This window comes from Teleopsis dalmanni, chromosome 1, assembly GCF_002237135.1.
Source record: "Teleopsis dalmanni isolate 2A chromosome 1, ASM223713v2, whole genome shotgun sequence".
Lineage (NCBI taxonomy): Eukaryota > Metazoa > Arthropoda > Insecta > Diptera > Diopsidae > Teleopsis > Teleopsis dalmanni.
This window is the reverse complement of record NC_051846.1, coordinates 214970046-214997025: the sequence shown is the minus strand read 5'-3', so window position 1 is coordinate 214997025 and position 26980 is coordinate 214970046. Positions and strand designations below refer to the sequence as shown.

Genomic DNA, 26980 nt, shown 5'->3' with positions numbered 1-26980 from the left:
TCAATTACGAACACTTACTACGAACTTGATTTAAAACTAAATTACGTAAATTTCATATTTTTGGAGTTCTAAAAGCATTTTATAAAAATAATAATCACATGCTTTCAACTTAGTCCTTTGAAAGTTCTTTCCATAACAACTTCAAAAAAGTCCTTTTTTGTCCTGTTGCTTCGTACATTTATACAAACACATAACATTAGAAGCACTCACATTTATATTACTTAGAGCTTCCATCATCCACCTTATTTTAATTAAACATAATCCACTTTTATCTTTAAATATGCGTTTTCAGCTTTTCTTTTTCTTTTTGTGGCATTTTTTGAGTAGCTATAGTTTTCTCGCTCTTATGTGAGTTCTTAATATTTCTGCTGACATCTTCCCCGAGTGAGAAGCACTTTTAAGCAAGCTCATTATGCCAAAACAACATTCCCTGTTATCTTCTTTTTCGGTTGCTCTGTTTTTTTTACTTATTTAGTAATAATGTGCGTCCTTGCAATTAGTTTCCTGCTTTCTATGTTTGCACCTGCTTCGAAGGTGAATGCGTCAAAATTTTTTTGTTGCAGACGGAATGCTTATCTTGAGTCTTAGCTTGGTGTAAGTCAATTTTATGTGTTTCTTTGAACTACAACATAATCCCATGAACTCCAGTATACTACACTGACTACACTACACTTGTTCATTTACCAGAAAGTTATCCTTTCAACTGTTCACAAATTCCGTATTTCGTATTCCGTACAAACGAAAATGCTTTTCCTTCCTAGTTGTGCTTTGGTTTCTTTTGTGCTCAGTTTTCCATAGTGAATACATGCTTTACTACTTGATTCCTTCAATGAATCTGATTGTTTTACTTGTTAACTTCATGCCGTATTCTCTGCTTATAACACTCATCCACTCCCACTCCCACTCCCACTCTTAGTCTCCTTCATAGTTGCATTTATTTTATTTATTTTAGTTTTAGTTTCGGAATTCATTCTGCTTTTTTGATTTCGTATTTCTTTAATTAAAATTCATACGTTTCTCCACTGTAAATATTGTTCCTACTCATGTTGTTGTTGTTGTTATTGTTTAGTTATGTTATTAGTTATTCCTGTCGACTTGCCTCTCTGTATGTTCTATCCACAGGATGTTCCGGTTCTAGGCGATGGTATCTATCACATTGATTCGTTCCTCTTGAGCGTACCGAAAACCGCAATATTTGTCGGATTACAAAACGATTGGACTCAAAAACCAAATATTAGCAATGAATTGACTGAAGGTGACAATCACAATGTTTGTCAAATGCAGGATGAACTGGGCGACGAAGAACAGTGTAGCGGTGAATGCCAGAGCAGTGATTGTGACACTGAAGCGTGCTACTATATCGGTCAAAATCAGAGTTGTACAAACTACAAAGATGATAGCTTTGATGGCGGCGATGATGAATTTGTTATTGTAACAAATTGGAACGATATGACATGTTTGCATAATGGCTACTCCTACAACCACAACCACAGCCACAACATTAACAATTACAATAACAACAACTGCAATAATGAATGTGATATTGTTACTCCAATGTCTTCCGATTCATACACTAGCGCCGACACCACACCAACTGAGGCTACCAATAGTTCAACAGAAGCGTCAGTGGAACAGCGTGGGGCACAAACATCTTTGCACAGCGAGGACTATCAAATACCAATTTTTCCAGCAACATTTCCACATAAGTGCCAAAAATAAAGACAAATTCATAACATGCTGTGCCCAATACTGATGTGCTCAGGATAAGAGAAGGCCTCATCAGAGGCTTCAAAGGAGAGCAAAGAACACAAAGCGTTAGAGCGGCAAGCGCCAAGCTCCAAGCGGTAGAGCAGTATATGTTGGCATATATTATGTATATATTTTCGATTACATAAAAACCTTTTAAATATGTGACAATGTAGCAAAATAAAATTTGTTTTAAAATTGAAAGGAAATTTATGTAAAATGACAATTGGGAAGCCATGCACTCTCGCATCCTGCAACACATATGACAATGCTTCGCTTCATTTAGAAACAAAAATATATAAATATTTATGTTAAAAGGACACATGTAGATGTGTGCTCCTATTCGTACCATAAAAATGTTATCAAATCAAAATCAAAATCGAAAACGAAAACGAAGCTAAAGAAGCCGAAAATTTAAATGAAAATGAAAGCACAACAAAGGAAATGTCTCACAACAAAAACAAACAAAAAACAAAAATTTAAAATCCTTTTGAACAAATGACAAAGTTGACTATCAAAATTTTGCATACAAATAAATTAAATTAAATAAAAGAAAATATATATAATAGTATATATACAAATAAAAATATATAAAAAATATTCGCAATGAGTTTTTTAGCTCTGAAATTGGTTTTGATATCCATTCAATTTTTATTCATATTTTTCCTTTAGTTGGAATTCGCTTTTAAACTGACGACGAAAATGTCTTCACAGAATAAAGTCCGGAAATATCATTTGTTTTTGAATCTTAACAAAGTTGAAGGAGTGGGAAATCGATTGCGCCTTAGGCAACTGAATAAACTGAGTAAAAACTAATTAATATAAAGGAATATCTGAATAACATGAATTCATAATTTGACGCAAAACTAATTAGCAACATAAATGCTTTATCATTGCGACTTAATTTAACAACGTAAAAAAAGTTTTTGAAGAAATTTCAAAAAGAAAAACTTGAGTATTTTTGCAATTAATCACACAAAAACTTAATTACAACATACCTGGCAAATATCATTTGACGAGGTTAGGATGGGTTAAATGCATTTTAATCGTGTACTCGTATTGTGCATTTTATTTTACTTGATTAAATACAAATAATATACATGAATTATTTACTCGATGTGCATTAATTTATGGAATTTTAATTTAATTAAAATAAAAAAAAAAATAAATTTATAATCTGCTTTAATGTTAGTCACCGCCCATGAGAATTTGTGAAAAATGCACTGCGACTACAGATTTTGTCAGGTACTGTATAACAAAATGTGCATAACAGAATGTGCATAACACGATGTGGATAACAGAATATGTCACTGCTATAAAATTTAATTTTTATATAAATCCATGTTCAGAATTAAAAAGAATACTTTGTCCAACAATTTTAACTTCTAAGAATGTCTTACAGAATAATTTAGCTATATTAGATTTTATTTATAATGCCATTAAGATTTAAAAAAGAAAAAGAAATACAGATAAGCAAAGAGATGCACAATCAGAACATCACAATATATATTAACTGAAATATATAACGCCTCAGTTACAACTTATGTTAAATACATGTCAATAGCAGTTAAAATAAATAAAAGTCAAAGTGCCAGCTAACAACACCAAAAAAAAGAAAACAATAAAATTACATAAGAAAATTTGAAAAAAGTGTTAAAAAACTGCTTTAAATACATTGAATAAAATGAGAATGAAAAAAAATTTCAATTAAAATTCACTATATATATATTTTAAAGGTAAATTAAAGGAGTTTTCTTAAAGAATTCTTCTAACATTTGTAGCATTTATTTGCCGATTATAGTATATTATCTGAATTACAGTTAGTAATGTTGATTAAAATTTCTTTCTTAAACTTGAACGACAGTGTATGATGGAAAATAACTCCAGTTCAGCAGTTATTATAGAGTTAAAATTTTTTATACAATATATCCAAATGGTTATAATTAGATACATTTTTTATTTAAACATATGACCATATATGTGTAAGCAAAAAAAATTAATAAAGTTGAGAAAAATCTCATGTAGCGACTCGGAAAGATTCCCTTTTTAAATTATTTCAACTAAGGCTTCAACAAAATTTTCAAATGCGGTTAGTTTAGTCAAATAATTATATGTAGTGTCATGTTCAAAAATAAATCTATTATCCTCTCATTATCCTAGTTCCACATTCGACCAATTAGCATGTGTTGGAGATTACCGATTCCGCGATAATATTTTAATTAATTTTATAAAAATTTAATGAAAAGGTACAAACTTTTCATTGTTGTGTAACTTTTTGTGTAACTGAATTGCAACGCCCATTGGCTACTTTGATGTTTATTTTCTAAAATTTAACTTAATCCAATTAAATTTCCATAATTATATTTTTCCAAAATTTGCTCCCCCTCCTCCTGCATTTATTTTCCAAAGTTCGAACTTTGTTTAAAATTGTTTTGCTATGCTTTACGAATTTATTAAGTTTTGTTTTTAAATTGTGCTTTGATTATATTTGCATTTTGCTTCATTGTTGTAATTGTTTTTATTTTGACTGTTCCAAATTTCCATTTTTAAATAAATATCTAGTGAATTGTCATAGCAATCACGGCGTATGAGCACCCATTCTAATGTGCAGACAAACATATGAAGAAACATGCAATAGGCCTATAAAAGCATCTAGCTTTGCTGCCTAAAATTGCCGAAATTTACAGCGAAAAGGATTCCAATTTTTTTCAGTGTGTTTACTTTGAATTAGTATTCTATATGCATTACGATAATTTCTTTATTTTCCGACTATGAAACGCTACTCTAGACTATTGACGAGCTTGCGCCAAAAGACGTGTTGCTCCCGCGGAAAAGTGAAAATTTGTTTCGCAGTGACAGACTTTTTTCATATTTCTGAATTTGATTATTGCTCTTTTAGGAACACATACGTCAATCAAAGGAGAGCAAGTTGGATGAAATGGGTCGCCACTCGAAGGCACGTTCACGAGAAAACATATCCTTAGTTATGTCTCCAAGGTAAGTGAGGGAAAAAAAATCTCAAAAATGTTTTAATACATAAAATAAAATGAATTTATACTGATTACTTGCTTGCTTTTATATACCGATAAGCTCACATATAAACCTGGGCTAAGACGGTTTTGTAGCTAAAAATAAAAACACTGATTTGAGTTTTTTCTAAATGAACAGTAAAAAGCATTCGCAAACCTCATTACAAATTTTGGATGATGTCACGAATGGTTATTACCGCGAGCTAGTACCGATTTCAGTACAAACAAGTAAAGGCGACTTAAAGGAAAAGGAACACAGCATCCTGCGGCATCACCACGACATGATTGTGCAAACGAGTCTCTGTGGTGATGATTCGTCCGCAACAACCGCAGAAGCTCCCGCCATCATTGAAAAGAGTAGCAACGCCTGCGACATGGGTTGCCAAACGAGGTGAGCAATCTAATTGTTGAATAAAAAAAATTAAAATGAGTTACGAAAGCAATTACAATTAAAAGCATTTTTACTTTCACATATCTTATGATTTCATAATTTTACAAAGTTAAATTTAAATTTTTCAGAGAATCGCTTTTCGCGCCATCACTTGAAAGGCAAAAGTCTATTTCATCTTCGATTGGTGGCAGTAGAGGAGTCGCCACTACAACGCCACGATTTTCCACGTTTGGTTATGATATGCCACCAGCCCCACCGCCACCTGCTGTTACTAGTAACACCATAGCGCGCCGGAGCATACGTGTGCCTCATGCTAAATCGGAAGTGGATGAACTTCGTCAACATCAGCACCAGTTACATCAACATCATCTGCATCAGCATCAGCAGCAAGCACCAACTCAACCATTGCATCAGACCACCATAGCAGTTACGACAATTGGTAGACCACAAGAAAACATTTGTCATCATCATCATCAGCATCAGCAACATTTGCAACAACAACAGCAGCAACAGCAACCAAAACTAAACACCGCACTACCGCATACACAGCAACGCGCACACCAGCAACAACTTGTATATACGCCGAAACCTCAACAACATTTGTCGAAAGCAGTTATTACTCCCACTCCAGTAACTGCCCTGCCTCCGCAGACGACAATCACAAGTTCAGGCAAGGTAACAGCTGCTACAGCTCCAATTGTAAGTGGGAAAAACAAGCAACAACAGAAAAGCGACGAATCGAAAGGCTTCATTGACATTAGGAATTCAGCACCGGACGTGATAATTATGACGTCCCATTGACAATTAAGGAAATTCTGGTTATAAAACCGCACCCACAGCGTCACCAAAAGTACTTAAGTCCAAAATTTTCCTACAAGCCGAATTATTCCAACTAACCATACATTGGCTTCGACTTTCTCTGTCATATATCATTTTTATTGTCTACAACAAACCAACAACAACCAATAAAATTGAAAGGATCTCATTGTACCACAGTCGAGACCAGAGTCAGAGTCAAAATCAGCATCAGAATCAGAGTTGTAGTCAGAGTTGAAGTCGAAGTCGAAGTCACAGTGTCATTTACACAATAATAAACGCGTATCATGCCTGCAATTTCAGAGCCATTGAAAAATTAATGGACGCAAAAAATCGCAGTTAAACTGCCATAAGCCACAACCAAAGAGCAGCATTTACCCAAAATGGTCATAACCTTTTTGCTGGCTACTGAAGTCATTGGTACTTGTACTGACGTTGTTGACTGGATAGCACTTGCTGTTGCCGAATTTAGCTTCTGTCTTCCTGTTGCTGTTGTTGAGTGGTACCATTGCACAAATTCACATTACCATTTCAATTTCAATTTCCATGAGACAACATTTTGCATTATTGGGCATTGATGTGCTCTGCCATTCTGCCGTTGTCGCTGCCCCATGGCCACATGGTCACATTTTTTGCTGTTGTCTGGATTAAGAACTGCAAATGTTTATTTTCTTCGTTTCTGTGCTTACCAAAAGTGAAGAGTTAAATAAAAATTTACATACAATTCTCGCCAGCAACATCGACGACGACACTGACAACAAAACAGCAGCAACGGCTTGACGGCAACAACCAGCAATCACCAACATATGTAGACGCTACACACTTTTCATTATTGCACACATTGACGCCAGTCTAACATGGGCAGACAATCTCACGCTCAGATAACAATTACTAGTTGGTAGTTGCTGGTTGCTGGTTGCTAGTTGCTAGCAACTGCCTTCAACATATTTTTAATGTAAAGTAGGTGATGTTCTCAACACAAATTAGGAGCGTTCACTTGTAATTGATATCGTGCAAATAACTGCCGATTGCTCTACGCGTATACGCTAACCGACGAGACCAGAGTACGAGGATAGCAACATTATACGTTCACATGACATGACTCATTCATGCAAAACAAATTAAAATTTCTTCAAAATTATTGCATTTGATTGAAACCCTGACAGATATTACAACTACGAATATTGTTTTCCACCATTCAGTACGATGTGCGTGTGTGTGAGTGTATGTCAACATGTGAGTATGAGTGCGGATATTGAAAATAATTATTGTGTTCAATGCAAAATGAGTACGAGTACACGCGAAATGATGACTTATTACTGCAGCTCTATTTGAATTTGTGCGTGTGTGTGAGTGTGAGTGTGTATTCGATATGTATGGACACATATTAAAGCGAAATATGAGATGTGTAAGTAGCTGTTGTTGCTGTATTTTTTGCTGCTGTCATGTGAAAATATTCAAAAATCACGTATTCATTAGTCGAGCAAGAATAACAACAACAAAAACAGCAATAATAATAACAACAACAACAATAGTAACAGTGAAGGCAATAACAATAGCGAGGAATTGAACAATTATTAAATGCTGTCATCGTTATGGTGTGTAGATGTACATGTACATGTACATGCGTTAACAAGTATTCATACATACAATATATAGTCACATACAATTTAAAGCTAGTAACATTACAGTAAGTCTGCTTACGTGACTTTTTCTGCTAACAGCGCTTGAATGTAAACAGAAGTGCGAGTGAAGCGTCAGAGGCGAATTGAATTATTAGAGGCATTTTTCCGGAAATGAAAGGAACTTGAAGGTTTCGTGCAGAAGCGAAATGTATAACTCAAAATCGCTGTAAAATTTATTGAGTCAGTAAAATAAAATTAAATTCGCGACGGGTGAGTAAATATTCGAAATTGGTGAGGGCAATGGAATTGTTTAGTGCAGTTCAGCTCTATCCACTGAATAGGTAATATCGCAAGAAAATAAAATATTTGTAAAATATATTTGGCTTTTGTAACATAAGCATGGTCTGTATCGTTGGTTTTGGAGGTTGTTAAATTTTTCTATAGGCCCAATATTTTATATAAAATATGAGCATTGATAAGTTGTCATATGATATACGACTGTGTATATGTAAATTAAATATATAAAAATTAATTGTAAACATCTCTTTTGAACAGTCTTTAGTTATTTTTACATGTCACCTATTTTTGTGAAATTCAGGTAAATAGTTTAAAGGTATGTTTTAAATGAATGAAAAATGTTAATTATATTAAATTTATTTATATGGTTATGATTTAAAAAAAAATACAATATACAAATCGCTTTTTATAGGACACAATTAAAGTTTTTAGACTAACATTTAAAATTGTATTGATTTAAATAATGATATTACATATTTTAAGTTTCTTAAGAAATTTTACAAGTAAATAAGTTTGTTAGTTAGTTTAAATTTTGTTCTAAAATTTAGTAAAATTAAACTAATGTGAATCATTGTTATATAAATAACTATATGTGTATATATATCCTCAAACATGTATATGTATATGTATATGTAAAATACAAAATATTATAAACTTAAACCGTAATTCGATTCCTAACTAAATAATATTTTATAAGCAAATAACAAAAAAAAAACTAAATTTCTACTTAATGGTTTTATAATAAATGAAATAAATAAAATTGTGAAAAAACAACAAACTATAATGAAACTATATTCGTCAAGCAACTAATGAGAACTAACATACTTTCTGTACGCAAATATGAAATTTGAATGATAAATAAAATGGAATTATGAATCTTTGTTAAAGATATCCAAAATGGAATTGTGAACTTTTGTCCAAAATATCCAAAATGGAATTGCGAACTTTTGTCCAAAATGGAATTATGAACTTTTGTCCAAATTATCGTTGTGAACTTTTGTCCATAATGTCTAAAATGGAATTGTGAACCTTTGGCCAATATACAATTTTGAACGTTTGTTCATAATGTCCAAAGTGGAATATTCAGAAAGTAAGTTGATCACTGTAATAAAAATTTAAATGTAAATCGTTCAGGGTTGTATGATCCAAACTATGAATTGCAGATTAAAGGATATTTAGTCATGTACATCAGATATAACTAAGTATCCAATGCTATATGCAGCTGACAGAAAAATAATTTGTAAATAGTTAGAGTAATTTTACACTTAATTGTAAGTTAATCTAATGCATTAAGCAACACGAAAGTTGAGATAAATTCAACAAAAATGAAAACAAAAACCAAATAGTTTCCCATTTGCGCACTCTGCAGACGAATCAATTAAATTGATCCGAAAACAAGACATATACACGTAAATATATATATAAATATAAATGATATATGAGTATATATAAATATATTTCTAGATATAAATATAAAATATATGATTATGCACGTATCGAGTAGGAAAGTTGTACGTACGTATTTTCGGAACTGTATTGTAGACAACAGAAAACCTTACAAACTATGCTGGCGATATAAACTTTCATAATAAAACAGGAAAATTATTTAAAAATAATTTAAATATTCAATATTTGACTTCCATTGGGAGAAAAAGTAAGTTTTGTGTACATTTTAATTCCAAATTTTGTATTTAATTTGTAAGTAAAAGTCTTTAAGCAAAAAGTTTGTTGAGTTTTTGTTGAGAACTAAGAACTTTAGTTTCCATTTCAGTTTAGTATTTTTGGAAACGTTAAACTTTTAGCAAAATTAAGCATGTCAAGTCTACCTTTGTTAAGTTTAAATTCAGTTCAAAACGATGTATCGATTTGATTTGTTAATTTATTTATGTGTATAAATTGTTTCAAATAAAATTGAAAAAAATATATATCAAAATTGAAATAGTCTTTTAATTATTTATTTTCACTTTAACAAATGGAAGTGAAAGGTTCTGTTCCTGCCCACCTGCCATGAATTAATTTGTTTGCGCTTGACTTCTGCCACTAAAAAAGTTTTTCAGGTTTCACATTTAACATCAGATAGGCTGCAATCAATTGCAGTGAAGCCTTAAACCGCCGCCACAAATAATTGCAACAATTGCAACAAAATAAATCTTCGATACATTCCATATAATACTCGTTAATTGACCCTTATAAAATTAAAGGTCTGACTGTTAACAAACCAGTGAAGGCCTCTTTACGCACATGCTGAATAGATATTCAACTTATGAGCCATTCAGCAATTCATTATGTATATAAGAATCTACGTATGCACTACTAAATATAAATTTGTATAATTTCTTATTGAAAAGCGGAATAAGTACAGCAACTTTGTAATGAAGAATTTATTAAAAAGTAATTAAAATAAAGCAGTTACAGATTATGACCTTCAACTGAAAAAAGACTATGTAACTAGAAGGCTTTGTGGCCTGAAAATATGCTACAAAAAATGTAAACAATAAATAAAAACCTTTCAGCTCAACAAAAATATTTAAAGGTAACGCAGATTTTTGGTCTGCTGACAGTTACTAACTATACAAATGCACCCAACTCTTAGAATGAAGGCCAAAATGTAACATGTTAAGGAGTTTTAATATTAGACGGGGTCAGAAACTCTCGGCCCAGTAGTTTGCTGCTGTTGCAATTCACAGTGTATATTACAAAATGTTATTAAAGTATAAAAAAATTATCTAATATTTGTTGTTAAAATTTAAATTTCAATAAAACGTAAATTTATCAATACAATTATAAGCTGCGTTGACGATTAAATGGGCAGGACCTACGCTTAACGCTGCCTGCATTCAATAATTTCACATCTACTGAACAGAGCAAACACATCGTAACTTGTAAATCGTGAATGCTTGATCGTAAATCAGAGATAAAATCGTAATTGATTGTGGTCAATCAGTTGTTGTAAATTTCAGTGAAACGAAAAACAACAACAACATACAATAGAACAGAATGCAACAATCAATGCATAAAAATAGAAAAAAACCGACCAAATTGCAACAATACGGAACACAACACTAATGCCAAAACAAACAATAAACTCTGTACACAATTTCAACCGCATTTAGCACACAAACACATATGTAACAACCTACACATTCTCTGGTTCACTGATTTACTCGTCGGCGCAATACAGCGAAGGAGTAGCATTTTAAATGTATTAAAATCAAACAAGCCAATTTGATGTTTAAATTGAGTTTGATTTTTTATTTTATTTTTTCTTTGTTATTTTATTAAAGCAAATCAAAATCAAATGAGTGTTCGGGCTAGTGCAGTTAAAATAAATTTGTATTTAATTTGAATAAAATTGGATTTAGGTGAATAAATTTAGCAGTTGAGTGTGGCAACTCGTATGCTTTTTGTCTGCATTTGCGTTACATTTCAATAGAAAAAAGCCTAAAAGTATGTTAAGCAAAAATGAAATTGCATTTAAACCAAAGCCCAACAGTAATTAACGTTTGATTGATTGCTTATTAAGTATTTAAGTATTAATTGAAAACATTGCCAACATACGAAAAATTCACTATTTAGCGCATTAAATGAATATTCAAATTTTAATTTTAATAAATATTTTGATGCATCGCATTTTAATTGCAAAATTATAGGTAAATACAAAATATTATGCATGTTATTTATTTATATTATTATATATTCAATACAAAATTGCATCAATTGCAACACTTGGTTTGTTTATCGAAATACGCTCGAATAGTCACAATTTTAATTTTTGTAAATTTCATTAGACTACATACGTCTACCTACGAGTATACCTCCTTCATATTGAATTATGAAAGTGCATGAAGAGACAAATGAGTGCTGAGTTGGAGTTTATGCAGAAATTTAGTATGGGGCATGATTGGTAAACCAGCAAGAATATGCTCTACATATAGTATATGCTCTATATATGTAACATATTAAGTACTCAACGCCACTGAAATTTGCTGAACTAATCAATGCAAAATGAAGGATTGATAAGTACATTGTCTGATACTGATATGATATTTAATTCTGCTCACAAATTCATATAAAAACTCTCACACTACAAGAGTTAACTGAAACAAACTTTTAATTCTTGAAGAAAGTTTAATAAAAATAATAATTAATATTGCTATGTTAAAAATAATTTGTCAAAATTAGAAATAGAAATGACCATTTGCTATAAATGTGTAAAAGTTTATTTTCTGAGAGTATTCTTTTCTTTTATAAAATTCAACCTTCTGATTTCAATCCGTCAATTAATTTTTAAAGAAAAATAAGTCGAAATTTTTACTTATTTTGTATGTGCAGAAATACTCAGAAATATCAATATTCCAATTTATTTAATTTATTTGATTTTAAATTTAAAAACTTTGTAATGATAAGAGATATCAAGGAAACTGTTAAATTAATTAACAACGTAATGAACATTTGGAAATTTAACGTATTTGGGTGAAAGCAAAAATAACTAATGAAACGCAAGAAAAGTGTAATAAATGAGCTGGAAATGTAAGATCAATAGATATTGAAACTGACGCAGAAGAGCTATGTACTTAACAAAAATGTGAAGCAATATTATTTTAAAACATAACAAAAATAAAAGATTTATATTTAGAAAAAAAAAACACAAAAGACTTAATTTGAAATTGTTTTCCACAGGCAAAAGGCTTGAAATTGAAACGAAATTCAACAGATTGTGTGATTCTGTTTCTGTGAATATTTGCACAAATATTGTAATATATAATCCAAAACTATTTTGTAGTCCTTTCTGTAACTTTATTTTAATTTTGTTTTTTAATCTAATAGTCTAGTAAATCAGGTGCTTTCATGTGTAAAGTAATAATATTCAAATCTTGTTGGTTGTTATGCATTGCTCATATACCTCATATTTTCATTTTATGATAAAAACTGAACTTCAATAGCACCTCTGATAAGCTCTACTCTGCCGGCATTGATGTGCAATTACTGAAAACGTAGAATTTCGGTCAAATTTAATTACGAACGTGATAAATTTAAATTCGATCGTTAAAACTGTCAACAAATCCAATCGCAGATATCAATTTCAATCCGAAGGCTAAAAGCCAAAAATGCGATTTGTGGTACCGACAGTATAAAAGAGTTAAGTGTCAACCCAGCATTGCAGTTGGAAAGCAAGAGTTGTGCGAATACAATTAGGAATAATTCTAAGAATTTCAAAAATTGTTATTGCACAGAAAATCTCGCCCTGAATTGAGAATGTGGAAATGCAAAGTAGGGTGCATAATTGCTATATTGTCGTTGGTAATCATTGAAATTGCACGGTCGCAACAGAGCTATTCCGACGATAACGACAGCATGGAAAATTATTCAGACGAAAGGTATAATCTCAACGATAATGATGCTCTTGAACAAAGCCAACAGGAACTGGAGCTGAAGGGATTACTAAGCCAAGAGCTAATAAATGCAAACACAATTGAACACGAAGCACCAGCACAGCAAATAAAAAATCCAAAGCAAACTAAAAATACTAAAAACACTAAAAATAACAACTTGAAGAGCGCCAAATACGACGATGATGAAGATGAAAACCACAACGGAAATGAACAGAATGGCAGTGATGAGGACGAGCAGTTCGAGTACAATCCTTGGAAACATAGTTTCTATGAGCAATTTGCAGATGGCACCTACGTGTTTGGGTAAGTTGACTATTGTTGCTAAATGCTGTATTGTTTGTCTTTACTGCAATCCGTCGATTCCCAACCTCTTTTTGTTTCGCAATTCTATTTTTGTTTTTATATATATTTTCTTTATTCTAATTGACGGCAAGGTACATGTTGCCATCTGGCGTAACACGTTACGAGCGAAGTTTCTATTCGGAGGAGTACAAAGGACTTGTAATTGAGGGTTTTCACACAGAGCCACGCATATATGGAAAGCACAAGTTGTACGAACTGCGCTGTTATCGCTCAGATACTTACGGCCACAGACCCTTGCCAGGTGAACACACAATAACATTCTGAACTGTTTTTATTTCCTAAACTCATTAAAACATTTTTATTAATTCCGATTTTTATCCTGTACATATTCACACAGTGCAATACCTAAGTCGACCGCCCATTGTGGAGCGCGATTCCAAACCTAACGTGAACTGCTTTGACAAATAGCACCGAGGCGATTCATTGTGGTTTCTATTTTATTTGTAAAAATTTTGAGAATTTCATATCAAAAAAAAAAATAAAATTTTACTAAAAACTAAAATAAGAGCTTTTCACTACGAGTTACAGAAAAAAAAAATAAAATAAAAAAAAACTTTTGCATATTTAAATAAAGAAATTAATTTCGATCCGGACTCTTGATGACTCACTGGCACTGGTACCGGCACGGCGACTAAGCGGCTTTTAGTGCCGCTTCAACGCTTCACCTAAGACAATAGCGATACCGGAATAGTCGAGATGAGACGAGAACAGTGCAATATCTGCGTCCGCATTTTAGCAATTAAGCTAAGGCAATGGTTTGATAACTTTTACAGTACAGTTGAAGCACAGAAAATGGCCTCAGTCTAAAGAGATACGGGCACGCCACGCAGACAGAGAATCCAAAGTATCTAGATTTCGTATAGCATTTTAAATAATTTGAGATACCCGTTCCACTGCGAGCAGAAACTGCCAAAAGCGCTGCCGCTCATGTTCTGTGGCACATGTGCGTCTGCTGGGCGTGGGAAGCGGCGAAATAACAACAATAAAAATTAAAAACAATAGCAGCTCGTATCTGAGCTCACATAAAATATTTTACAACTTCATGAAAAACAAATCGAGATACGAAATTCGAAATGCGAAATGCGAAATACGAAATACGAAATACAACAAATTCGCATTTAACACAAATTTATACATTTGCTCCGATATAAATATGCACATTTATTTGGAGATTTGTATTTTTAGCACTTCGCATTTCAACTTTAGGCAAAAAAATGAAAATTTGAATAAAAATTAAAACATAAACCGAAAGTGAAATAATTTCAATTCAAATACAAGCAAAACGAGAACTTTTATTTCAGAATGAATAAGTCGGTCTTAGTAACAACGTAATCACCCTACAATAAAATTTCTTTGCTCTACACCTTTAGGTGTACACCATTCAGTTCAAAGTGAGGATTATTTCGGATTGATTTTTGTACGGTTTGATGAGATTAGATACTGATATTGGAAAAAACAGCTTTCACAAATTAACGAATATACGATACGATTGGTATACCATATAACATAAGTAGCGCATTGGTATTAATCGAAGTGTTATATGTACTTTTATCAGTGATTTAATGGAAACTAGTTTATTTCTAAAAGCACACGGATCTCTGCTTCATGCTGTATTAGCCTTTATCATTATATCCTTGGCATAAGGGGATGTCACTTCGGTCTAAAATGTGAAGATTTGAGTCCCACATTTTTTCTATTTGTTTTTTATTAACGATTCTTAAAATATAGACAAAAATCATTTTAATATTGCACCAAGTACAAATAACAAATAAGAGGTACTAATAAGCAATTTGATTTGAATATTTGAGGTAAAAACGAAGCTATTTTGCTACTCGCTGTCCATCAAGTCTGCTACTGGTTTCCTTTTTAACCGTCTAGGTAATGCAACTGCTTGACATGTGTTTTCAAACGCTGTGAGCAATGGTACATCTTTTAGCCACGTCGTCTACTGTTGGCGTGCCAAGGTCACGGTGGAGATCACTGTTTCTAATGTAGTATGGTGCATTATTTTGAAAGCTCAGGATAGTTGAAATGTGTTTCTTGCTGGCACAATCCCAGAATTGTGTGTTATAACTCCAAGCCGGCTTCAGTATTTGTTTATAGACCATTAGTTTATTTGAGTCCCTCATGCAGATTCAAGCTTTCAAACGATTTTACTTTTCATATTTGAACAGATTTATCAATATACTATATAACTTTCTGCAAACCTTTATTTCAACAGGTTAACTTATAGTTTACTTATACTTAAATTTATCTCAAAAAACTAAAACAGGTAGTGTTTTTCCATTACTGCTCAGTCTCCATATATACATTGTCTGAAATGCCACAAACTTTGTGGGTCGTATCTTTACTTCTCAATAACATTGTACCGTTTTCAATCTTTTTTTCTTTGAAATTCCTATCTTCATTTAGTTTTAAATTGTACTTTAAACAAGTTTCAGATTACCAATGTTGTACAAACCATTATCTAATTTTTGAAAATGTTTTTGAGGTGTTCAGAGATAATTCAAAATACGAATTTAAAGTGCTCAGTGAATTACTATTGTATGTTAAAATAAGCCGTTTGTGATTCAATCCCTCTTCATGTATAATAGCTTCCACTCTATAAAATTACGCTATTAACTATAAATATGCATTTGTTGTGCCTTTTTTCTGAATAACTTTCTACCATTCCTATTACATGCAAGTAGGCGCTTTTATATCTAAATTAAAATAAATTCCACTTATTTGAATTTAAACGATTTTTTAAGAATTGATATAATTGAAATTGAAAAGTGTAAGTTAACTAAAAACTGTGTTATATTGTCCTTATTAAATATATTAACATTTGATTCATTCATTACCACCAAGACCGAAATTCTTTCATAGTCTAATGACTGAGATCTTTACGACTCATTCCAAAGAGGTAATGTGGATTCACGTCTCTACATATTCTAATTCCAATTCTACTACATAGAGTTACTAAAACATCAAAACCAAATGACATGAAAACTATTGCATGGACTAGTCCTATAGAAAGATTAGTTATGGAGCAGGTGGTACCCTTCAATAATAGCGCTATATAAATGTACATTGCTCTGTAAATTGATTTTACATAACTGGTAACCAGTGTACACCAATACTGTTTATATAAAGTTTAGTCTTTGCACTAGTATTCAAATTAGTCCTATTTTTTACCAAGGTGGTTATCGTTAATTTTTCATCGCTATGAATGTTATGATATTGTTATCACCATTTTATAGAATTTTATGTGTAAGTAGGCCATGAAGGTCATGAATGAAGCTCACAAATATTTTCTAACAATCCACATTTTACATAAATCCGAATAACGAATTCTCATTTCAAAATTTTCTATATTTTTGTAAACAGAATTTTTTCAATAGCAACTAAGTTGACATAATGACGAAGTGATTACCACAGAAAAGTGGAATTCAAAGGATAAGTAAGTGTAACGGAGTTTAAATTTGAGTTCTAAAATAGCACTTTTTGTTGCGAAACGATGAAATCATGCTCTTCCAACTCATGCAGATTCACCGCCAGATCTACTCATGCACAAAAATCCCCTTCAATGGTGGCTGCGAAACCTGCGGCTGAAGCACTCGGCAAAGTAAAGCACAAAATTAAACTCCTTGGATTGCAATCCATTCTTGATATTTAAACCTCGTTTGTTACGAATATATTTTTCCATGACACAAGTTTTTCAAAAATATCGTCTCATTGACATTTTTGACAAGAACAAAAACCATCAATTACAACTTCTAGGACATAAACTCACAATTTTAACAGAACAGCAGCAACAACAACAACAACAACAACAACAACAACAACAACAACGATTATTAGTACACAGTGACAGAAAAGCAACAAACTGTGTAAAGTATCTAGAATCAAATGTGAAAAATGTGCTGACAGCGCAATTTTTCTTCGTCTTCCTACTCTCATACTGCTCTCTGCTCCCTTCTTTTAGCACTGCTGGTCCCATTCACTGAATTGAGCGCTTCGAAAATAAACAAAAATAACAAATTTAATAACAAATAAAATTGAAATGTAGGCGGTGAAGAGTAGAAGCAGAGATGGAAGAAGAAGCATAAGGACTTTCCAGTGAAAATGATTTAAAATTGTTGAATTCATGCATTTGGATTGTCATAAGTGGAAAAAAGTCGTTAGGACATAAATTTATGCCAGAGCTTAGTCATAAACCGATGCTTTTATTGCTTATAATTATAAAGCACGAAGCTTATCGCGATTTGCATCAGGTAATGCGTTTAGTTCCCGTTGACCGCTGACGCAAACATTTCGAAAGCTAAAAACAAACGCAACGCAGCGCCGCATAGCTGCATATTTGCACTGGTCATTGACCAAACAAGAATGTCTACTCTGCACTTGCTGCCGCTGTTTTAGTGCGCTGCTGCTGCCACTGCTGCTGCCGCTGCAGTGCGGCGCTGCAGTTATCGTCTCTGCCTTTCCCTACACTTGGCACACTTTGAGCGGGAATAACCATTATTACAAAGAACAAGCGTCAAACTGAACCAGCGCAGTTATAAAATTAAAGCGAATGAAAGAAATGAATAAACAATATGTACCAGCTTCGCTGGCATGAGCTGCAGGGTTACGCCGAAGGGTGTGGGCGCTGCCATAATTTGTACTTCTTGTTAACATTTCACACAAAACCACAAGAAATGCAAAAACAAAAGCACAAATAAAAACCAACAACAACAAGCTTTTGCTGTCATCTTTTTCAATACCAACAACAACTCTGCTGCTGAACTGCTGTTGCTGTTGCTGTTGCTGATAGCCAGCGCTTAAAAGAAATGCACACACTCATACACATACACATACATATCCACTCGTAAATGGCCATAAATAATAACAAAACTCAGAATGAGAAGGATTCTGTGCTAAACCAATTTTCGGGGGTATAAAAACCAAAAATTTGGCTTTTTAAGAATCAATTATTAAATTTCAGTCGAAGCATAAACTTGAAGATTGCATACTAAGTGAGCGACAGTAAAAAGACAACAACAATGCCCAGTGATAAACTCGGGCGATTTCGAGCATTAAACAAATTAAAATTTTAAATTTTCTTTAAAGCTCCTAAGCGGCCATAAAATGAGACGTGCTTTAATTTTGGCGACCATTATTTGTGTCTTTAGCGTGCTTAATGTGGCGGAAGCACGTTGGACAACAACTACCAGAAAAAGCAGGACAACGACAACAACAACACCAACAACGAAAGCGACACCTACCACTATTAAGACAACGACAGCAGCTGCATCGAATAATGCTGATGATGACCGCACCTATCATCCCGCTGAAGTGCTTAGCCCACGACTCATTGAGAGATTTGATAAACGTTCTTTGGACGGTCATTACGAGTACAGGTGAGTGATTTGCATATTTCCATCTGTAATGATACCACATTAACCAAACAGAAGAAGAAGAAACCGAAAGAAAAGAATTCAATTTTAAGTACTCAAAAATCCTTCAAATGCTACCAAATTAATTTTGGAAGAAAATTTGCATCCATCCGAAGGTCTAAAGTAAATATAATCAAAAGTAAACTCATTGCTATTTACTTTGCTCTTAAAGTGATTATAGAATTAATGTAGTGTAATGTTAGTGGTTTAGTTACTTAATTGTTCTTAGATGGGTACCAATGGCAAACTATCTTATGGAACGCGGGCTAGACTAACATTAAAATTAAGAAATTGTAATATAACTAATATATTTTGAATGGTGCAGGTGGATAAAGCTTTAGAATGGGGTCCAAAATATTACTCGAACACGAAGAGAACTTTGACTGATAAATTAATGGTTTTATTCAGTTCCCTTCTAAAATAGACAGAAATTCCTTATCCGCAATTGGTAATAATTAAACTTGTTTAAAAACTGCAATACCCTATCTTAACAGTAAGTCGTGCACTTATAAATTTTAAATATCTTATTTGATGATATACAATCTAAAATTGGTAAATATAATACTGTGTAATTTTAATTGGAATGCATATATCACTTCTTTCATTATTGAAAAAAGAATATTAAAGCTAAAAAAAATTTTAAGTTAATTTTATTATCAATTCGTTTATGTAACACAAATTACAATGACAAAGAAGTCACTTATACTTAATTACGGAAATTCATTAGTTATTATACTGATTAATGAAATATTATTTAATACTCACATTGATAACCAAACTATTGAACTATTCTTTCATTCATTCGTTTGCACAAACCAAGTCGGTTCACTTTGCCCATTTAAGTAAGTCAAAATGAATTTCCACTTTTTCACTTTTTCAGATATGTCTTGAGTAATGGAGACACTCGTTATGAACGGGCATACTGGATACCAGTTGGTAAAAAGATGGTTTTAGCAAGAAAAGGATATTATTCCTATCCAATGCCAAATGGAAAATTTTTGACAGTATTTTATACAGCAGATCAGAACGGTTTCCATGAAGTATCCTGTAAGTATGAAATACTAAGAAAATTATATAATTGTTAAATATAAAAGATGAATTGAGCAATAAGGATAATAAATAAGATTTTAATTATTATTAATTAAGCAACTAACACACTTCAACAACCTGTGCTGCCACGAAATCTGGAAGTGCCAGAATACGCACCTCCAGTTGTGCAGTATTCGACAACAACAACGAGTGCACAATCACAAAAAGGCAGCAAACCCAAAGGCACAACAAAAACTTTAGAAAAATTACAAAGTAAAAGTGAAGTTGATGATACTCTTATGACAACTATGGTGGCCAACCATGCTGAAGCAGGAATAGCAGTAGGAACAGTACAGCCACAACCACATTCAAGTCATCATAACGACAATACCGCACAATTGCCAACTACGCAAAATGCATTTGACAGTGCAGTTCCAACAACCACAACAGCTGGAAACCGAAATCCCAATCTTAATCCAAGCATGCAATACGGAATTGGAATGGGATTGGGATTGGGCGCAAATGCTGTCGCAGGGTTAGGAATGACAGGATATGAAGCTGTTGCTGTAGGAAATGATAGTTTTGAAAGTGTCACATCAAACGCAATGGTTAAAGCGGATTAAATTCTACTCTCGGCAAGAGTGATGAGCTGTGTTTAGAGTGCAGCTTGTAGGTTCCAGCTGCAGTTCTGGACATGCGTACTTATCTCACTCCAATTTAGTTTTTAATTATTAAATGACAAATTCCAACATTAATTTTTTTGTTTTTATTTTGCGATTTATACTTTATTACTTGTAACTGAAGTTGATAAGGGTAGAAGAGGATAGGGATGGCGGCGGAGGCGGAGGCGAAGACGGAGACGGACAACTTGATGAAAAGTAAATAAAAACTTCAAATGACATGCAATTAAAAACATTTTGTACAACACGAGTGCACTGCCTTGTGCCTTTACGGCCGCACAAGAGGCAATCTTTGTGCAGGTACCACAGGCAACGCTGGTGGCTTCTTTTCATGTGGAGTGCCGGATTCATTTATTATTCATTTAAATGGATGATAAAGTGTTTGTTTGATTCTGCACATTGTAAGGAAACTGCTCTGTTTGCTTAGCTTTTTATTTAAGCTTCATTCAATTCATTTGCGATCCTCAGGGAGTAAATTAAATGGAAGTGAAAGAGGGGCCGAGTCGTAAAACTCTGAAAAATGTATTGAAATGAAAATAAATATATTTCATTTAATTTTTGTTTTTTGAAAATGAAATTAGAATTTTGTGGCTGCATCAGGTATGGAGCATGGGCTCAGCAGATATGGTTCGTACTTGGCTTAAACTTTGAATGTAAATATTTAATTAAGATGAAATTTAAAAATGTAACGATCGTAAACTGAAATTAAAAAGACAAAAGTTTCTTAAGTTTGAAAATATAATATAAAACATAAAGTTAGTAAATCTTTATTTAGGTGTCAATTTAAGGAAAAATAATTGTATTACATAATCATAACTAATATAGATATAAGTTTACCTCCTTTGGGGACTATAGAAAATTAAATTTTAAAAGAATGTGAACATCAGAAAGACTAAGGTAGACCAGCTTTATTTGGGTAACAAAATCCGTATATGCATTAGGTACCAGCACGATTTGCCAACTACAAGGCTATACTAATAGATTGCTATGGATTAGGATGTCGAGAAGTAAGAGACCACTTTGCACCGTATGAAGGTACTCGTCGATGTGAGTAATCTGTGCTTTCTTGTAAAGGATGTGGATGCGGAAGTGCTTCCCATCATTTTCCATTTATTGATTTACAAACCATATGAGTTGTAGTTTTTAGAACAATTATGTTAACCAATAAGTTGCAAAATACACACCAAAAATACAAATTAGTATAATATTGTCAGTATGCAAATAATTAAGAACATCTGAAAATGAAAATTACTGAAACAACTGATATGGAACTGTCGAACAACTATGCTTATTTTTTCGCAGAGATAATAAATATAAACACGGGGACTTTAAATTTTGGGGTTCAAACCTTTAAAAATATTTCAAACCATTTTACACCAAATATTATAATTTAATTTCTTTCAATCAACTTATTTTACATGAACGTTGAATTAGATCTCGAAACCCCATCTTAAACAAACCTCTATGTACGTTCCCATATGACGTACACAAATAGAAAAGTGACACTTGTTAAGTGATTGAATTCAATAAAATCTAGTAATCTAATTAGAAATTATTATTAATAGTATTGAAGATAAGATTACATAAATATATAAAGAGGTTTTTCGAACAGAAGTGAAACAACAACAAATATTTATTTTTTAAATAATTTTAATTAATTGAATTTTTGGCTGACCATACAGCTGTTTCGAGTATTGCCAAATACCCTTCATCAGTGGTCTTGGAAAAATTCTTAATTTTTAATTATTCGTAAATAATTATTTTTGAGACTGCAAGTACCAGGAATCGAACTCGGGTCCTGCCAAATATGAAGCTCAGAGCGCATAAATATATAAATTTTAAATTAAAATAAACCCAAGCATAGAAACAATGATGTTATATAGAAGGCGTTTAAGTTGTCATAATGATGTGTTATTGATCTACTAAGGTCTATTAGCTCATTAAACTCTTTGAAAATATTTATTAATTTTAAATTTAGAATCAGTAATTAAAGCACATTTCGTGCAGAAATGGTGTTCACGTTAGATCCTACCATTAGTAGGGACTTAGCATGGCGAGGACTGACAAAATAAATCTTATTGAAACTAAAAAAAGACCTTGTTGAATATTGAATTCGTGACCATAAAAATATTAGATAATATTACTAAAGATTTTTAAATATCTGACAAAATATATTTCTTATACAATAAATATAGTAGTTTAATGCACATTTATATGGCATCGTCATAAGCCCAAATTTTGTTGGGCTTTAAAATGTATCAATATGATATCTTATTAACGTACAATATATTTTTTCTTCTTTAAAAGTTCATACAAAAATATTTCAAAATTTTCCTAAACTACAAATGAGTCCTTCATTGAAATTTAGAACGTAGAAGAATATAAATTCGTCCTATTTGTGAGTGTTTTCAGTAATAGAAAATTGTTTTGGTAATTAACAAAATGTTTTTACCAATACCAACTAATATCTACATTTCCAGCAACTCCTTCCAAGCAGAAGCAGGAGACATTAAGGCTGTTATGGTGCGGAGCTGCTTATGAAGTGATTTGCGTTTTACCTCCAATTTGTGGCTTGTATAATGTTTGTGAATTTATCTGATTTAGTAAATGTTTAATGGCAGCCAAGTACCAGCACGCCAAGGCTTTAGTATGTGAAATTGTCAGTTGGATAGGATGGATGGGATGGATGGAAGGTGGCAGAATATGTTCAGTTTTGTCTGCTGCCATTCCTTATTTATTGTCCTTATTTGTACTGTCATTGGAAACATGAAACCATTTTATGAAACTTAATCGGGTAAGTATAGGAGAAGATTAATCACGTGACATTTGTACAAAATCTGAATTATTTACTATTTTGTATCCGTTCACGAATTTGTGTAATCTAGTATTTGTGCAGGTTGGGAGCACTTTTGCGGTTTGAAATTGGCTATGTAAGCCAATGAAGAAACGTAAACTTCTAAACTTTATGGAGGAGCATGTGTTCGTCTGAACTTCAATGGATTACCATACGGCATTTGTTGTAAGTTTGCAATAAGTTTATATGTTTGTTTGCAACAAATAAGGTAATGCTGGAGCATTTGGTCGAATGGTCATTTTGGCATTAATGTGGAAATATTGAATCTCAGCTGCAATTGCTTAAATGGCTTCAAATTTATATTTCTCATTCAAAACACTTCATGACTTCGACAATTTTGGCTTTGTTTATTTTTGTTCGCAGCAATTGTTTTCGGACTAAATTTTCAATTGAAAAGCATACTTGTGTAAATATGAAACATAACCTTTATTTTACTACCTTTAATAGAGGCAAAATACAAAAATTTGCATTTGTAGCCCTACTGGTTTAGACGCTGATTGTAGTGGGTAAGAAACTTTATTTACGCCTAACATTAAACCGACACCTACAGATATTTTTGGCTTTCCGTAGATGTGTCTGTCTGCAGTCCAACCAGTTCGTCCGTCCAACTGTTCTGCTGTCCTTTGCTGATTGATTATGAGCGTGTATATCTGTACAAGTGTACAAAATCATAAAATTAAGCTTTAACACGTTCGCCTCTCTTCTTTTGGCCAATTTGCCCAAAATTTGCTTTAATTTATTGAACATGTTCCTCCTTATTTCAGATCAGATTTTGATGATATTGATAAGGCTGCATGTAGTGTCGTTAACTTGGGTTACGACCATTTGATGATGCGCAAACATCTTCGCCGTCCCTAATTGAATATAAAACGGGTTGTTACTTGGTGATTATGGTGACAATTGCAAGTCGGAGCAGTGCATTTTTGTTTATAAATCATTACGTGCCGCGTCCAGCCAATAAATTATTTATTGCTTATCAAAACTCGTACATTATGTAATGTTTAGTATCTGATTCATGTTGCTCTCAATGCCTGTGATACGCAAATTTGAGCGTTTTCCACCATTTAAGGCGACATTCAATTTTAAACGCCGTATTTCATATATTTTTATCTTATTCGATGTTTTCCTTTTTTGTTGCGTTCGATACAGAAACAATGCATTAACAGTACAATATTTAAATAATAAAATATGCATATTATTAAAATTTATGGTGACAATTTATTATTTAATTATAAAGATACATTGAAAATATTTCATTAAATCCAATTCCGAACTCGAAATGTGCGTTAATGGAGAATCGCATAGGGTTCGGCAATAGAAATTGGAAGCGAAATAAATTTCAGTTAATTGCGATTAAGTGCGGTTGTAAATAATTCGGTAATGGAAACTAAATAATAGGTATGTATTTAAACCATATTTTTTTACATAAAGATAATGATGTTATTAGCTATTAAAATAATTATTGAATTTGAATTTTTAAGAATATTATTTACTTAAAAAATTTCCCCAAGGCTTCCTCTGTGGCTTCTTTGGTCAACACAAAGAATAAACAAAAATGTTTAAGAAAAGTTTAAAAGAAAAATCCAGTGTAGTTAGGTATCTAGTCAGTATAGTTCGTGTTTTCAAGTACTAAGATCTTGTAATTAACTTTTTTCTCACTTTTACTCACAGCGCTGTTTCATCTATTTATGGTGCTACCCAAACTTCTACTCCTTGTTAAAGTACGTATTGCGTGAATGGCCTATTGAGTGTAAGCATCATCGATCTAGTGTCGAGCCATTTTTAAATGGAACTAAATATTGCAAGTTGCTGTGTTGTGTAGTTGTATGAAGAGCTTGTATGAAACAACCAATTTACAATCCGAGCGATTTGTATTTCTAGAGGCAATGAAAATATAAAGCAAGGAGAACAATTACATCAGGCTAATCTGATCTAATCTGTGTGTACACAATATTATACATGATCATTCAGATTAGACTGATAAAATTGTTGTTCTTACTCTATATTTTCATTGCCGCTAGAAATACAAACCTCTCGGATTGTGAATTGGTTGCTTCATCCAAACGATCATTTTCATAATAGAATTAGGGGCAACATGTAATAAATGTTGATACTATTTCTGTAAAAAATTTGAAAATATGAGAGTTGTTTTCAGTGATAGTTTTAGGCGTTACTAATAGCCAAAGTCAATAATCTGGTTTCTCACTGTTAAAGTCAAGATTACATGTTATTTTTCTTTCATGGAGAAAGATGCTTTATTAGAAATTTTCTATTGCTTACAACTTCGTTGTTACTTTATATAAAATCGGTAAAATTTCTTTATTGTTTATCTTCTTTAAATAAAGTGTATTTGAATAAATCATTAAAAGAACATTAAAAAAATACCAAAACATTATAATTCATTATTATTAATAAAAAACTTCAATGTTAATTTGATTTTAGTGTTGCTTCATCAGAAGCCAGGTATTTTAAAACAAAAAACAAAACATATTGTATCGTGTAATGGTGCTTTTTTATTTTTTATTAAGTGAATAAAACATCAATAATAATTTTTTATGATAAAAATTATCGATTCTTTATTGTAGATAAAACCAATTGATACTGACATTTATTAGGCACTTAAAAGCCAGAAGATGAAAAGATAGAATAAATGTTTGAATTTTATAAAAAATTATCTCGTTAAAGCTTAACTGGCAGGCATCTGAACGGTTTGATATTTAGATTGTGCGAATCCGAAGTCATTGTCAGTCACTGTCAAGTTTATTAATGTTTCAGTTTCTTCAAATCACTTCATTAATATTTAATAATAATAATAATATTTAAAACAGTCTCAAACGCACGAAATTAATAGATATTTCCCCCTCACCCACTCATTAATAAAATGATGTTGTCTACTTGTTTTGTAATTGAAATGAATTTACTTATTTGGGAAAGGAACCGTGCTAAGTAAATGAAAGTCTCAATTTAAGCCAAAGATACTTAAATTTGTTTAAGGATTCTTTTTTAACATTTTTTTTAATTTTTTTTTTAATTTTTTCAGTAGAAACGCAGTATTGCTCTACTCTGATTTGTTTGAGATAATGAAAATCTTAATTCTACAAACAATTTGAGCGAACTCATTTCAAGATACGTGATCACAGAATTCAGTTAAAAAGGCAAAAATGTGTTTAAATGGGTTTAAGCATAAACAGAATAAATTATCGAGAACGAAATGAAAAAAAAGACTAAATTGAATAATGTGAGACACATAAAAAGACCGAATTTGTACGAAAATGAAGAAATCAAGTCATCACGTACTTCATTCGCATAATTTCTTCAATAATTTTTAGTTAAATTGTTT

At 32.2% G+C, this 26980-nt stretch overlaps 3 protein-coding genes across 5 annotated transcripts in view; all 3 read left to right on the top strand.

Moving 5' to 3' along the window:
• LOC119671948 overlaps positions 1–8188 on the top strand; it is a 60911-nt gene extending 52723 nt beyond the window's left edge. Inside the window, exons 12-14 of one of the 2 annotated variants that reach the window (XM_038082851.1) lie at positions 4646–4743; positions 4915–5166; positions 5295–8188. In XM_038082851.1, the coding sequence (XP_037938779.1) occupies positions 4646–4743; positions 4915–5166; positions 5295–5967 (1023 nt within the window). In that variant the 3' untranslated portion in view covers positions 5968–8188. Of the gene's footprint in view, positions 1–1122; positions 2267–4645; positions 4744–4914; positions 5167–5294 lie in introns of those variants that run through there. The other variant, XM_038082852.1, reaches the window with a different exon arrangement.
• A 4883-nt stretch (positions 8189–13071) lies between these two features.
• On the top strand, positions 13072–14089 carry LOC119675982. The gene is made up of 3 exons (XM_038087206.1): positions 13072–13600; positions 13732–13901; positions 13998–14089. Exons 1-3 carry the CDS (start codon positions 13161–13163, stop codon positions 14066–14068), a joined length of 681 nt encoding a protein of 226 aa, XP_037943134.1. The 5' UTR covers positions 13072–13160; the 3' UTR covers positions 14069–14089.
• Positions 14090–18561: 4472 nt separating this feature from the next.
• LOC119675976 lies at positions 18562–20861 on the top strand. Of its 2 annotated transcripts, none has more exons than XM_038087199.1 (4): positions 18562–18657; positions 18752–19041; positions 19958–20124; positions 20224–20861. In XM_038087199.1, exons 2-4 carry the CDS (start codon positions 18770–18772, stop codon positions 20727–20729), a joined length of 945 nt encoding a protein of 314 aa, XP_037943127.1. In that variant the 5' UTR covers positions 18562–18657; positions 18752–18769; the 3' UTR covers positions 20730–20861. The 2 variants fall into 2 exon arrangements, with proteins under 2 accessions (XP_037943127.1, XP_037943129.1); XM_038087201.1 differs by having other exon boundaries at positions 18606–18667.
• Positions 20862–26980: the final 6119 nt, after the last annotated feature.

Excerpts from the sequence above, each read along its gene's own strand:
- LOC119675976 (XM_038087199.1), top strand. The coding sequence starts at position 18,770 with ATGAGACGTGCTTTAATTTTGGCGACCATTATTTGTGTCTTTAGCGTG. Across the intron at positions 19,042-19,957 it reads GACGGTCATTACGAGTACAG|ATATGTCTTGAGTAATGGAG; the intron begins GTGAGTGATTTG and ends TCACTTTTTCAG. Across the intron at positions 20,125-20,223 it reads CGGTTTCCATGAAGTATCCT|CAACTAACACACTTCAACAA; the intron begins GTAAGTATGAAA and ends TTATTAATTAAG.
- LOC119675982 (XM_038087206.1), top strand. The coding sequence starts at position 13,161 with ATGTGGAAATGCAAAGTAGGGTGCATAATTGCTATATTGTCGTTGGTA. Across the intron at positions 13,601-13,731 it reads GATGGCACCTACGTGTTTGG|GTACATGTTGCCATCTGGCG; the intron begins GTAAGTTGACTA and ends ATTGACGGCAAG. Across the intron at positions 13,902-13,997 it reads CGGCCACAGACCCTTGCCAG|TGCAATACCTAAGTCGACCG; the intron begins GTGAACACACAA and ends ATATTCACACAG.